The 13,185-nt window shown below is 37.6% G+C and overlaps 1 protein-coding gene across 1 annotated transcript in view; it reads left to right on the plus strand.

Moving 5' to 3' along the window:
* TNKS (tankyrase) overlaps positions 1-13,185 on the plus strand; it is a 215,073-nt gene that overhangs the window by 52,525 nt on the left and 149,363 nt on the right. Inside the window, exon 3 of the mRNA XM_015082858.3 lies at positions 9,545-9,640. Within this exon, the coding sequence (XP_014938344.2) occupies positions 9,545-9,640 (96 nt within the window). The remainder of the gene's footprint in view (positions 1-9,544; positions 9,641-13,185) is intronic.

Consider the following 13,185-nt stretch of genomic DNA (forward strand, 5'->3'; position numbering starts at 1 on the left):
GAGAGAGCGCGAGTGCCCCTGAGTGTGCAAGTGGGGGTGGGGCAGAGCGAGCGAGAGAGAGAGAGAGAGAGAGAGAGAGAGAGAGAGAGAATCCCAAACAGAATTGTGTTGTCAGCCCAGAGCCCAATGGGGGCTCCATCTCACAAACCAGGAGATCATGACCTGAGCTGAGATCAGGAGTCAGAGGCTTAACTGACTGAGCCACCCAGGCGCCCATCCTTGCCTTCTTTATAGAAAAATCAATTAGCTATACTTGTGTTGGTCTGTTTTCTTTTCTGTTAATCTGAATATCGGTTTTTATCCCAATAATTCACTGTCTTAATTACTATATCTTTCTAATAAATCTTGAAATTGGGTAGCATGATTTCTTCAACTTTCCAACGTGGTTCTGAGTATCTCTCTCTACTTTTTCAGATCATATTTTCCTTTAATTCTTTGAACTCATTTATAATAATTGCTTTAAAGTCTTTGTCTGCTAAGTCCAACATCTGGGCCATCTTGGACATGATTTCTTTTGACTGCTTTTTTTGTTCTTGACTGTGGATCACATTTTCCTTTTTCTTTATATGTTTAATAATTTTTTATTCAATAGTAGATACTATAGGAACTACAATATTATTTTTATTTATCTTCCTCTGAAAAATTTTTGTGCTTGTTTTAGCAGAGACTTTGGTTGCTGGCAAATCACCCTGAACTTCTGGATGTTTGGATTTATGCTTTATTAAATAAGTGCATTTCTGTGGAAAGCCCAAGGTGCTTCCTAAAATCTTTATCATAGTGGGACTCAATGTTCATCACAAGATCATCACAAGATCTCCTGCAGATCTTATTGAGGGTTGGTTTTAGAATTTATTAGGGTGTGTCAAGTCTAGGGCTTATTCTAGAGCAATTTCCAAGTATTTTGGCATTTTTTTCTATTCTGAAGAGCTTTTGTTTATTTGGGTCATATATAACATTAGAAATCAAAACTACAATCTTCATAAAGGTACTCATTTATTTAGCAAATACTAAATTCACTATATATTGAGAGAAATAATGTTGTTATGAAAAGTAACTATGTTTTCCAAAACCAAAAATTAGTAAAAATATTGGCATTAATGCATACAGTCTTTATTATCTGGCTTAATCAAAGACAACGGGATCCTCATGTCTGCTTTTGTGTGCAATATGTTCTGATGAAGAAAATTCAGATTTATAGTTGGAAGAGGGAAATGTATATAATAACATTTTCGAATAATTGTGAGTATTCTTCTTTGATATCCCAATCCAAACTTGACAAGTGGTAGCCTCTAAATAGGCAATTGCCATATGGAAACAAACCATAACAGAAAACTTTCTATACTCTGTAACATCACAGTCTATTGATCTGTGTTTCACTTTGAAAGGTTCTGTACTCAAATACGATTTTGTAGGTTTCCATTGGTCATTTTGAAAATATTAACTCACTGAGTTGGAAATTCCAAGATGTTGACACATTTTAAATCTATACCAAAAAACTACTTTTGTTATACCAATGTCAGCAGAAAAGTCTACGTTCAAATTTATGTAGGCAGAGAAAAAAAATTTGCAAAATTCTAATTTTTGCATGAAAACTTAAATTTTCCATCATTGGCATTTTAACAATGCCTGCCAGATACCAAGTCTGAATGACCATAGTATTTGTTCTTCTTTTCATTAAAAATGGTGCATCATGACAAAAAGTGGCTAGTTCAGCTTGCGACGACAGTAATCGCATGAGTCCTTTAACTGAGATAGTAGAAGTCTTTATGCATGTTCCAGTTCTTCACAGAGAACATTAAGATGTGTATCTGTGGGTAAAGATTTAATACAATTAATAATTTTTACTGTCGTTAAGGACATTCTAAAATGAAACCACTTTATTTATTTATTTTTTCTTTCAAGGCAGTGAAGAATGCAGGGATCCCTAGTATAGTTTGGGGCCACTGCCTTGGTTTGTGCTAAGTTACCAGCAATTTTATTCGTTGCTTTTGTACCATCAGTGCAGATGTTAATAATAATCAAACAGGGAAGTTAGTGACATTGTAGACCCCAAGTCTCTGCTCTAGGGTGTGGTGCGTATTCATTACTCAGATGGCCTTTTGTTTTCTCAGCTCTGCACTGTGTTGAGGAGGTGTTTTTAGTATCTCCGTACTTTCTTAAGGCCAGAATTTCAGTTTCTCTCAGCACTACTGCCCACCCCTTGCACTTTTTGACCTCCACTGACTGTGTGATATGCTCAACCCAACAGTAGCTACTACCTGTCAAGCCTCAGGTGGTCTTACCTTATACAAACGATACGAGGCCAGCCCACAGCCTTGTTATCACAAGGGACCCCTACACAGACATTTGGGCCCTGCTCGCTGCCTCGTCCCTCCTCTCCAGTTTTCCATCCTGCAGATTCCAACCAGTTCATGTTCTCCGAATTCAGATCTCTGTCTTCTCAGCTCAGCGTGACCACCTTGTTCTGCTCTGATTCTAGTTGTAGGCAGGTGGTTGCCAAATTGTCACGGACAGAGTCGAGTGATCATGGTACCCATCTTTTGAGTTTCCTTTCTTTCAAAGGTCACAGTTTAGCACCACCGTTGATCACTGCCTTCAAAGATTCTTTTTGGTTCTTTTCAACTTTGCTGTATCACTTTTTATAGTTTCATCTAACTTAGATATTTCAGGTTGTCTTTTATTACATTAAACACAATGAACATAGTTCTTTTTGGTTTTCAGTCTTTGCTTGTTTATTAAATAGCATAGTTCTTTTTATAACGTATCTGGTAGTTCTTTCTGATATCTAAAGTTTTTGTGGGTTTTTTTTGTGTGTGTTGTTTATTGATATTCATTTTGCTTCTGCATTTTGGATTACCTCTGTACTTGGTTATCTTGGCTATGTGGTGGGCTTTTTACTCTAAATTTATCTGTAAGGACTAACTTTTTGCCCTTTGATGAAAGTACCATCCCCTGAGAGGATGGGCATATATGTTTGCCAGATGTCCTGACATTACTGCCAGTCTGGGACCACCTTCAAATTAAACTCAAGGCTTCACATAGTTTGGACACCCAAAGTTTCCAACCAGAGGGATGATTCTGTGCTAGGGTGAGTTCAGGTCACTTTATCCTCATCCTGAGGATATAGCCCTTTTTGTATAGCGACAGTCTTTGTTAGAATCCTTACTTTGTCGGGGTGGGGGGGGGGGCAGAAATGATTGCTGTTCCCTGTGTCCTATGAGACATTGAAAGGGCAACTTATATTTTTCTGGATTAGTAAGTGCTTTCGGAACAAAGGCAGTTTCCATATATGTTTGTCCTCTGGATTCCCATTTGTGCCTTAGTTTTGGGCTAGTAATTCTTTGTCATTAGCTCTTAGATGAAGTTATGTTTTTGTTTTAAATCTAGTTCTGTTCATTATTCACAGCCTAAGGATTGGTGCAAATAAATGGTCAGCCAGTATTGAAAAGAGAAAATTGTCATTCAAATTCTAACTCAGTGCTCACTTCGGCAGCACATATACTAAATTCTATTTCAGATTCAGTAAGCCATACTACTATGTAGGATAACACTGGTTACTTGAATTTTCATGTCTACTGTTAGTGATAAATCAACTCTTGATGATTTTTTAAAATAAAATACGGTAGTTTACCTTTATGCCATAGTAAATAAAGTGTATCCTGAATGAAAAGATAAATGGCTTTTCAAAAAATGTGTACAATATATAAATATATACAGGATTTATAATACCATGCCATTACATCTTATAATACAATTATAATATTGTACATGTTCCTGTGGAAAAAGGCAATCTGAATAGGTATTAACCTCAGGATATGCCATGTATATCACTTAGAAAAAATAATTTGTTGGGGTGCTTGGGTGGCTCTGTCGGTTGAGTGTCCGACTCTTGTTTTCGGCTCAGGTCATGATCTCAGGGTCTTGATAAAGCCTGCTTGGGATTCTCTCTCATCCTCTCTCTCTGCCCCACCTTCCTGCACATGCTCTGTCTCTCTCAAAATAAATAAATACACATTAAAAAAAAAAGAAAAAGTAATCTGTCTTTTAAAAGCCATGTGTGTTGGTGAGAGTCCTATATATTGAAGATTGTAGCTAGTTAAAATTTGGCCACTTGATATTTGCTCTAAGATTAGGTTTTATTTGCTAAAAAAATCTAATAAATGTATTCCTCTCTGTGATTGAATTTTGGAAGCTCAGTCAGATGACTATCTCTATACTCATAAAGATAAGATGACTGTGAAATACATTTTAACATAAACATAACTGCTTTTAAAATTGAGTATTCAGGGGCCTGGGTGGCTCAGTTGGTTAGGTCATGATCTTGATTTCAGCTCAGGTCATGATCTTGTGGTTCATGACGTTGAGCCCCACATCAGGCTCCACACTCATCTTGGGATTCTCTCCCTCCTCTTCTCTCTGCTCTTGTCCAACTTGTTCTCTCTCTCTCTCTCTCTCTCTCTCTCTCTCTCTGTCTCTCTCAAAATTAAATAAACAAATAAATAAAATTGAGTGTTCATTGTGAGGAACAGTTTTAGACCTTTAATGTAGCTCTAAAATTCACATAACAAAGAATTTATAATATTTTAATAGAGGATTTCTACATTTTATAGTGAAAACTATATTAAACACTTTTTGACAACTTACCTAAAAGTCTTGCTATGTTTTTAGCTTGGATATTTGTATTGTTTTTATTTCTTTTATCTTCTTAAATAAGTTACTAATACCTATAATTAAATACAATCTACCATACTAGCACTTGGTATTTTTCTAGGAATTTGATAGGATGAGGCTTTGCATACATGTAAAAATACTTTCTTTTTATTCGGAAGAATTAAAATGATAGGCATGCTTAAATTCAATAGTTTTGAGAAATGAAACAGTTTCAATTTCTACTGTATTGGTCACAAGGTAAAGGCGTGCTTTTGAATCTGGCTCACTATAGCCGAATGCTTGCACCAGAAATAGGAAAATCACATGTCCTTCTTGGCATAAGCTCTTTTGAGAATGACAGTTTGAATATTGTAATCCTACCTTGGTTTTAACTATCTGTTGTTATGCCAGCTGCTATATTTTCTCCATCCTCCTAAACTCAGAAGGACATAAATGGATTTGAAATGCATCAGTCGAACAATTGGATATAGACAAGTCATTTGGGATTCGAGATTTGATGATGACCTAATTGGTTAAAGATAGTACAAGGAGATTTTTGAATGGCCACAGTAGTCTTGAATTTATGTACTGAATCGTTACTCAGATTTTAGTTTCCTTGTTTTTCTTTCAAACCTCACTTTCTATATTGTTTGTATATTTTGGGAACTTTGCTTCAGACGTTGTGCTACTTTTGAAGGAGACTGTTTTATATGAGTGTGTTGTCAGTGTATGTTGATGTTACAAGATGAATTTCTTTTTTTTAAGCTTATTTATTTTGATGTTGATTTTTGAGAGAGAGAGAGAGAGCGAGCGCGCGGGCGCAAGTGGGGGAGGGTCAGACAGGGAGACACAGAATCCTAAGCAGGCTCCAAGCTGTCAACACAGAGCCCAATGTGGGGCTTGAACTCACAAACCCTGAGATCATGACCTGAGCCAAAGTCCGACACTTAACAGACTGAGCCGCCCATGTGCCCCACTACTTATTTATTTTGAGAGAGAGAGAGAGAGAGAGAATGTTAGCGAATGTGTGCAAGTGCAGAGGAGGGGTAGAGAGAGAGGAATTTCTAATTGTAGTATGCATTGCAAGTCACATTTTGTAACTATTCGGTAGCTCAGAAGTTTGAATGCAAAATTGAAGCAGAATTGAGAATTCCACATGTCACCAGTTCAAGTGTAGACTGTCATTCTTGAAAGCCATTGTTTTACCTTTGCCTGATGTATGTGCTGTTCATCTGGCGTTGGAAAACAGAGAAACAACTCCCCATAGAGAATAGTGTGAAACAGAATTTCAATCGGAGGAATTGCTTGGGAGTCGGTTGGGATGCTTTAGTATGTACCCCACAACTTCCATTGATTATGGGTTCTACTTTGAGTTTTGTTTTTGTTAGCTAAACTGTTAGGGTGAATGAAAAACTTTTTTTTTTTTTTAATTTTGATTTAGAGGGTGGGAAGGAAAAGGTTCTACTCGAAATAACTTTTTTTTTCTTTTTAATTGAGTTTCTACCTTAGACATCTAGACATCATCTGCCTAGTCCAGCTCCTCCACTTTATAGACTTGGAAGTCTGGCCTAGAGAATTTTTTTGATTCTCAAACCATATGAGGTAGAGGACTAGGTTTTTCTTCCTCCCCAGGGTATGGCAGGCCAATAATTTTGTAAAGTACAATAAAAATGAAATACCAGTAAATAATTTTAAAATAACATACACAATTCTAGATGCTTCCTCTTAATTTCTGTGCTTATTTCAATGTAGATGGATTACAAAGAGTTCTGGGACTAGAATAGTCCATAGACCATATTTCGTATATCACCGTCAAGGTAGGCGTTGGCAGACTGTCATATACGGGCCAAATACAGCTCACCCCTTGCGTTTTGTATGTAAGCTAAGAATTGCTTTTACATTTTCAGATGATTTTTTAAAAAATCACAGTACTAGTATTTTGTGACACATGAAAACTATATAAAATTAATATTTCACCGTCCTTAACTAAGATTTTATTGAAGCACAGCCACACACATTCTTTTAAGTGTTGTCTGGAGCTACTTTTCCCCTGTAAGGATGAGGTTGAGGCAGGGATGAGTAGTTGAGACAGAGACCATATGGTCTACAGAGCCTGATATATTTACCATCAGACCCTTTGCAGAAAAAATAAAGATTTAAAGAGCTGGCTCTAGGACAGAGAATTGAATTAGTAGTTAGTGGTAGAGTTGAGAGCACAAACAAGGTCTCCATTTACAAACGTGCTTTAAATATTGTCGTTAGCTGCTGTGTAGCACAGGCTCCGTGCTTAGTGCTTTGCCTGCCACGGTTCTGTAAACTTCCCAGCACTGCCCTTTTACACAAGTTAGAGAATTGTTAGCTTACTTCTAGTTACAGATGCCTTTATTGCCCCTAAATCTCTCTTCTTTTTAAATTTTTATGTTTATTTATTTTTAAGAGAGAGAGAGAGAGCACAAGCAGGGGAGGAGCAGAGAGAGACGGAGGCACAGAATCCAAAGCAGGCTCCAGGCTGTGAGCTGTCCGCACAGAGCCTGATAAAGGGCTCGAATCCACAAACCAGGAGATCGTGACCTGAGCCAAAGTCAGACACTTAACCGACTGAGCCACCCAGACGCCCCCCAAAACTCTTAATTCTACTGAGTTTTGGTTTTTAGTTAACTGCTCTCCAGTTAATTAAAAATGATTGAATATTTTCTAATGTAGATTTTGTTGTCACCATCTGCTTCAGAAAATTCAACTTCTTCCCTGTTGCTACTTTAGTTTGCACTGTTTCTGTGCGTTCAGGTCTAATGAAAGAAATATATAGGACTCAGAATCTTTAGAAAACATATTTTTAGTAACAAGATTGCTTCTTTAAAAGTCACCTAAAATAAAGCAAAACTGCAGCCAAACTTAATGGCAGATTTCTATTGTAAAATAGCAGAAATATAATAGGTAAAGTACTAGTTACAACAAAAAAGATCGAGATTTTAGGTGACTTTTGGAGAAACAATAAGGCTTTCAGGTTTTTCCTCTACCTCATAAACTGCAAAATAAAAGCTCCCATCATATAATTGTCAAGCCTTGTTAAATGAACATACTGCTTTACTTATTTAAAGCAGGTCTGAAGTTCTCAAAGTATGCAGTAAAAAAACTCTGCTTTTCATGGGGCTGTTACCTCTTTGTTTTCCTGCCCTTTGCATGTGATCACTCAGCTACTAAATAAAGATAGAGCCATAGCTGTCAGCTTTACATTTGATACATGAGTCTGCTTCATGATAAAGACCCTTTATAAACCAAACCTTCATGTTGGGATTTCTTCTTGGAATTAAAAAAAACAAAAACAAAAACAAAACTGTTGCCATGAAAGCTTATTCATCGTGATGAAAGAGTAACCACGGTTTGAGATTGTGGTACTTGCTCTTTTATTCTGTTTACTCTTGAGTCAGTGTGTAAACATCTGGAAAATAATTATGCTTGCTTTCATTCAGAGATGAAATAATATGGAAAGTCCTGGCAAAATCTCGCTCCCATCTTTTCAGCCCTGGCTAGTTTTTACTATCCCACATCTGAGAGTGGCCAAGATTTAATGCAAGAGGTGCTGATGAACACTGTTCCGGCAGCTGCGTCCTAATTCCAAATAAGGCTATTCCTTTGTACTTTATAGCGAAGCCATTGACTAGATGGCTTATGGATTAAAGGAGGGGGAAGAGCTTTATAAACAGCAGGACCTATTACTTAGTAATACAGGAGGATTGCCTTCCATATATTCCCAAGGAATGTATGGACTTTAGCTTGGAAGTGCCAATGAATGAAAATTCGGGACTCACCAACAGCAGTGGCTCCGACGTTTTTAGACATTATATAACATCTCTTTAACCACATATTTAAATATGACATTTCTGCTTTGTTTTAAATTTATGTTATAGTATAGTGGTAAATGGTAACAGCTACTGTTCTCAGCAGGACACAAAATCTTAACTATTTGAACTGTTAGAAGAACTTGTAATTGAACCCTGCTTGTTGGACTAGTTGTTATTGTATTTAGTAGCCTAACCGTCCGTTGGGTGGTATTACAGCAACACCCGCCATCCCTCCACGCCCATGTGCTCACATACCAGGTATGGCGGGGAAGTGTTTTGGATTAATAAATTATTACATCTGGATTTGACTCAAACAGTACTTCTCTCCTTTGGGAGCCTCCATGTCTAAGAATTCTCCGTAGCCACTTTCTACCTAATACAGCATGTGCAGCATTCATTCCTCGGCATGTATCATAGTGATACTCTGCTTCTAAACATTTTTTATGGAAAGAATTATTGCAGAGGGCAGTTCTTTTTTGCAGCCTGACTGCAGGGGAGCAGGGTTGCATGCATTCCTATGTCCGTTAAACTTCCTGAAAGCAAGCCAGCATGTTCTGGTGAGTTTCCTGTGCAAGCAGCGAGCCACTAAAAGGCTTGCACGGTATTACAACTCTTCTGAGGAGAGGAAACGTTAGGAAATTCAGCAGTAAAGCAGCAGCAACAAGCAGCCACAGTGGTAGTAAAGATAGGGAGGTTCCCGGTTAGCGTATTTCCCAGTGTGAGGCAGTGAGCACACAGCCTCCCATTCCGCTGCCTGAAGGAGGCAAACCAAAACTGGCTTCTCGCAAGATTTTTCTAGTTTCATGTTTATGATGCTAAGTCATGTGATAATACCGTACCACAAGTTGCCAACTTTGCTTTACTCTAGAGAGGATCCTCTGCTGCAGTGCTTTTTTCCCACCTTTCTGTGTCTTTCTTTCTTCTTTTTTTTTCTTGAAAGAGAAAAAACCGTGCAATGTATGTTTATGCCTACACCATGCCGAGGCGACACTTACCAGTAAATAATCTCTGTATCCCTGAGGTAAGATACTGTTTCTGCTTTCCCTGCACAGTGCTGCTGCAGCACGGAGCCGATCCAAACATTCGGAACACTGATGGGAAATCAGCCCTGGACCTGGCCGACTCTTCAGCGAAAGCTGTCCTCACAGGTAAGGAAACAGAGCTACCACGTTGTTTTATCTGCGGGACCCCTAGCTTGACTTTACATAAAACCTTTCTGCGCTGAATTTTATTTTCCTGCTGGTTAAGCTCAACAAATATGCGTGCCATTATCTCTACTTTATTATTGATTTGCTATATTAACTGTCTCATTAATTTCTATGCTGTCATAAGCATAAGCAGTAGGATTGTTTATTCTGCTTGGAATTTCTGAGAATTACAGCATTAAATGATAGCATAAAGTATTCACTCATGTGTTAGTCCTTTTTTATGGATTTGAGCATAATTTCCCTGAACCTCCTCTTCTCCGTTGATTTCTTTTGAAGACCTTCACCACTGAGCAAGCAAGGGCATTTGTATTACTTATAAAAGTAGTTTTGATTGGAAAGACAACCTGCTGCCTTATTACTCAGATCAATAGTTAAATAAAATATGATGCTGCTCCTTCCTTGCCGTTCTGTTTATATTTTTATCCTGTCTTCTCACTTTGCCCATGATAGCTAAGTACTTTGTAGATGAGGCAATGTATTGCCTTTTTCTTTCAGATTATGAACATTTGGGGCTTACATATTGGTTTTATTAAGGCAAATGTCAAGAGCCAGCAAAGAGGAGATGCTGGCATAGAAAGGCTGTCTCATAACAATATAGAAAATAATGCTATAAGTGAGAGGATACGGAGCAACTGTTCTCATTGATCTTCATTCTCAGAATACTGCATTGGATCTATTTTTGTTTTTATTCTTAGCATCTGAGTTCTGCTGCCTTTGCCTTCTTTTACTTAACTGACCTTTGTAATTTGGAGCCTCTTTGTCACTGCAGTGCTAACAGTATTGTTTTAGGTTGTGTGAAAGTAAATGACTTTTACCTTCCTTTTAAATTTGCCCGTGTTTGAAGAAAATAAATCTTATGTTCACTTTTAAGTTTAGAGTACATGCTGCGCATTTTTAACAGAGCCTGAGGTGCATGGAAAATGTTTATACGTAGAAGCTTTGAAAATGTGTGGAATTTTGCTCAATTACTCCACATACACAACTTCTCACTATTGCTAAAATTGAGATAAATCTCTGCTCAATCCGAGTGATAAGACTTTTCACCATTAATTAAGTGATTCGAATTGGTGAAGTCATTTGGTTGCCGAATCAAGATAACATATACTAGAGAAATAAAGCTATTTTAAACTAGTGTAGATAAGAGGAACTTTAAGTATAATTATATAATTTTAACTAATGCAATGAAAAGATACAGCCTCAGGTCTCCTTCCATCCCCTCTTTTCACAAAGCACTAGGGCCGTAGTAGTAGCAGCCTTGGAGTGGGCTGTGACCGGAGGAGAAACAGCGTCTGTGGGAATCGAGGTGTGTTCCAAACGCGGACCAAGACTGTCTCTGTGGCTGTGGCTGAGTGTCCTCCTTCTGACCTTTCCTTCTCTTCAACCCTCAACGCCTTTCTTGTCCATCTGTGAGATTCATTTAATGCAACCGTGTTTTTAAATCCACTTCCAAGTTTTTCCAAAGACAAAGTTGAAACACAAATTATTAACAGCACGAAGCTATGTCCTAACTTGAAATGAATTTCTGGGGGGATGATATTGGCTGCTGTTCTTTTGCAGAAGAGCTTTGGCATAATAACTCATGGAGACTAGATTCCTGGAAGACAGATGCCGTATCTGTTAAGCTTGATTTGAAAACCCTCTTGGGCTGTACTTTGCTTAGATAGGGAGATACTAATTCTCCTTGGTCCTAATACTGAATTCATTAATTGTTCTTTTCATGAATAGTTACCCTTCTGGAAATGATGTACCACTTTTTAGGTTTAAAAGGTAAACATTCTAGTGGTGGTAGTTAATTTTGTGGAAAATATAAGCTAGTGATATTTACACGTTCATGTTATATAATCTTAGTGAATTAACACTTTAGGGAAATGGATTCCAAAATGTTTTTCTACCCATACAGGTTTCCTTCCAAGCAGTCCTTTTGAATGGAATTATAGAGGCAATAGTATTTCCAAAGCTAAGTTAAAACAAGAAAGCACTGATAAAAAGAATCTTTTGAAAGGAATGCCTTAATTTAGAGTTATTAGGGATTATTTTGGGTGATGTGTCATTCTTTGTTTTTATGCCAGGTGGGGCTTTAGTACTGGTACTTAGCTTAAGAGTAAACTTCCTGTTCTTGGTATTTTTCCTCTTTGGGAATTTAGTTGCTGAAGACGGTTTTCTAACATCTTTTATGTTACTACTTATGCATTAGGCAAAACTGTATACAGATGTCTATGTATATTCCTTAAAGGAAGTTAGCAAAGTGAATATCTCTTTTTATAGAATATTTTAAATATTCTACATTGAAGAAATGACTAATATCCTCGTCTGCATAAAGAATGCATGGATTTTTATGAAGCCATAGAAAACAACAGCATACCTTTAGAATAATTAATTGGAGAGACTCATCAAACTCCTATAGCGCTAAGTGAATGATACCCAAAGAAGAAATCTTGAGGGTTTTTTTTGTTGGTGGTGGTGGTGTTGGTTTTTGTTAGCCACTCTGAAGTTCTGGGCAGTTAACCTAAGATCTTGGAGGTGGTTGTTTGTTTTTATTTTCAGGAAATAAGCATATAAAAAGCCTAAAACGGCCTATGTAAATTTTATTCAAGAGGAGTGTGGGTGTGCCTTTACTTTGGCCTTTTCTTCCCCCCCCTCCCCCCCCCCCCCCCCCCCAGTTAAAAGAAATACATTCCTTGTGGAAATTAAGGAAAGTAGAAAAAGTACAAGAAAGAAAAAATCATTCTTAATTCTACTACCTAGAGAGACCATTTTGGTCTATTTTATTTGTAACCTTTTTCTGAGCACACATATCCCACACTCTTCTTTCTCTTTAATCAAATCAATCTTATACATTGCATGCTGCTTAATAGTACTTTTTTTAAAAATGGGATTACATGGATACTCCCAGAATGCATTAAGTTTTCTTCTGCAACATGAATTTATAATGACTTTATAATATCCTTCTATGGATATATTTAATTTTTGAGCTAAATCCCCCGTTTAGGTAGGTTGTTTTCATTCTTTATTCTTACTTGTAAATGTAGAGTCATTTTATCAATTCCATTGGAAATGTGCTTCTTTATCATGTTTAATCTTAGCATCCACAAACATATTCTCTCTCTCCATTCCTGACTGAAGTATGTGGGGATTTGGAGAACGAGGAGCTTCCCTCTTAAGGGTCTGCACTGCATGTGGTGTTATATGGGGAGAGCCACATTTAAATTAAAGTTGGTTGACACAGGAAATGTTCCTTACAGAGGGCAAGGATGTAGGGGTGTTTGCTAATCCTGTAAAGGAGGTTTTGTAGGGCACAGTGGGAAGTTGAGTCAGGAGAAGCTGTAACAGCAGATTGAAGCTGAGAGTTTGGGAAAGGATACCCAAGCAAAGGATTGTTTATCATTGGCAGAACCAAAGATGAGTTTAGATGGCCACAAGGATGCCCAGTTAATTGGTCCCAGCGGTTTTCTAGCAGGGGTAAGGAAGTAGAGAAGAAGGGTGCG

This window comes from Acinonyx jubatus, chromosome B1 (genome assembly GCF_027475565.1).
Source record: "Acinonyx jubatus isolate Ajub_Pintada_27869175 chromosome B1, VMU_Ajub_asm_v1.0, whole genome shotgun sequence".
Lineage (NCBI taxonomy): Eukaryota > Metazoa > Chordata > Mammalia > Carnivora > Felidae > Acinonyx > Acinonyx jubatus.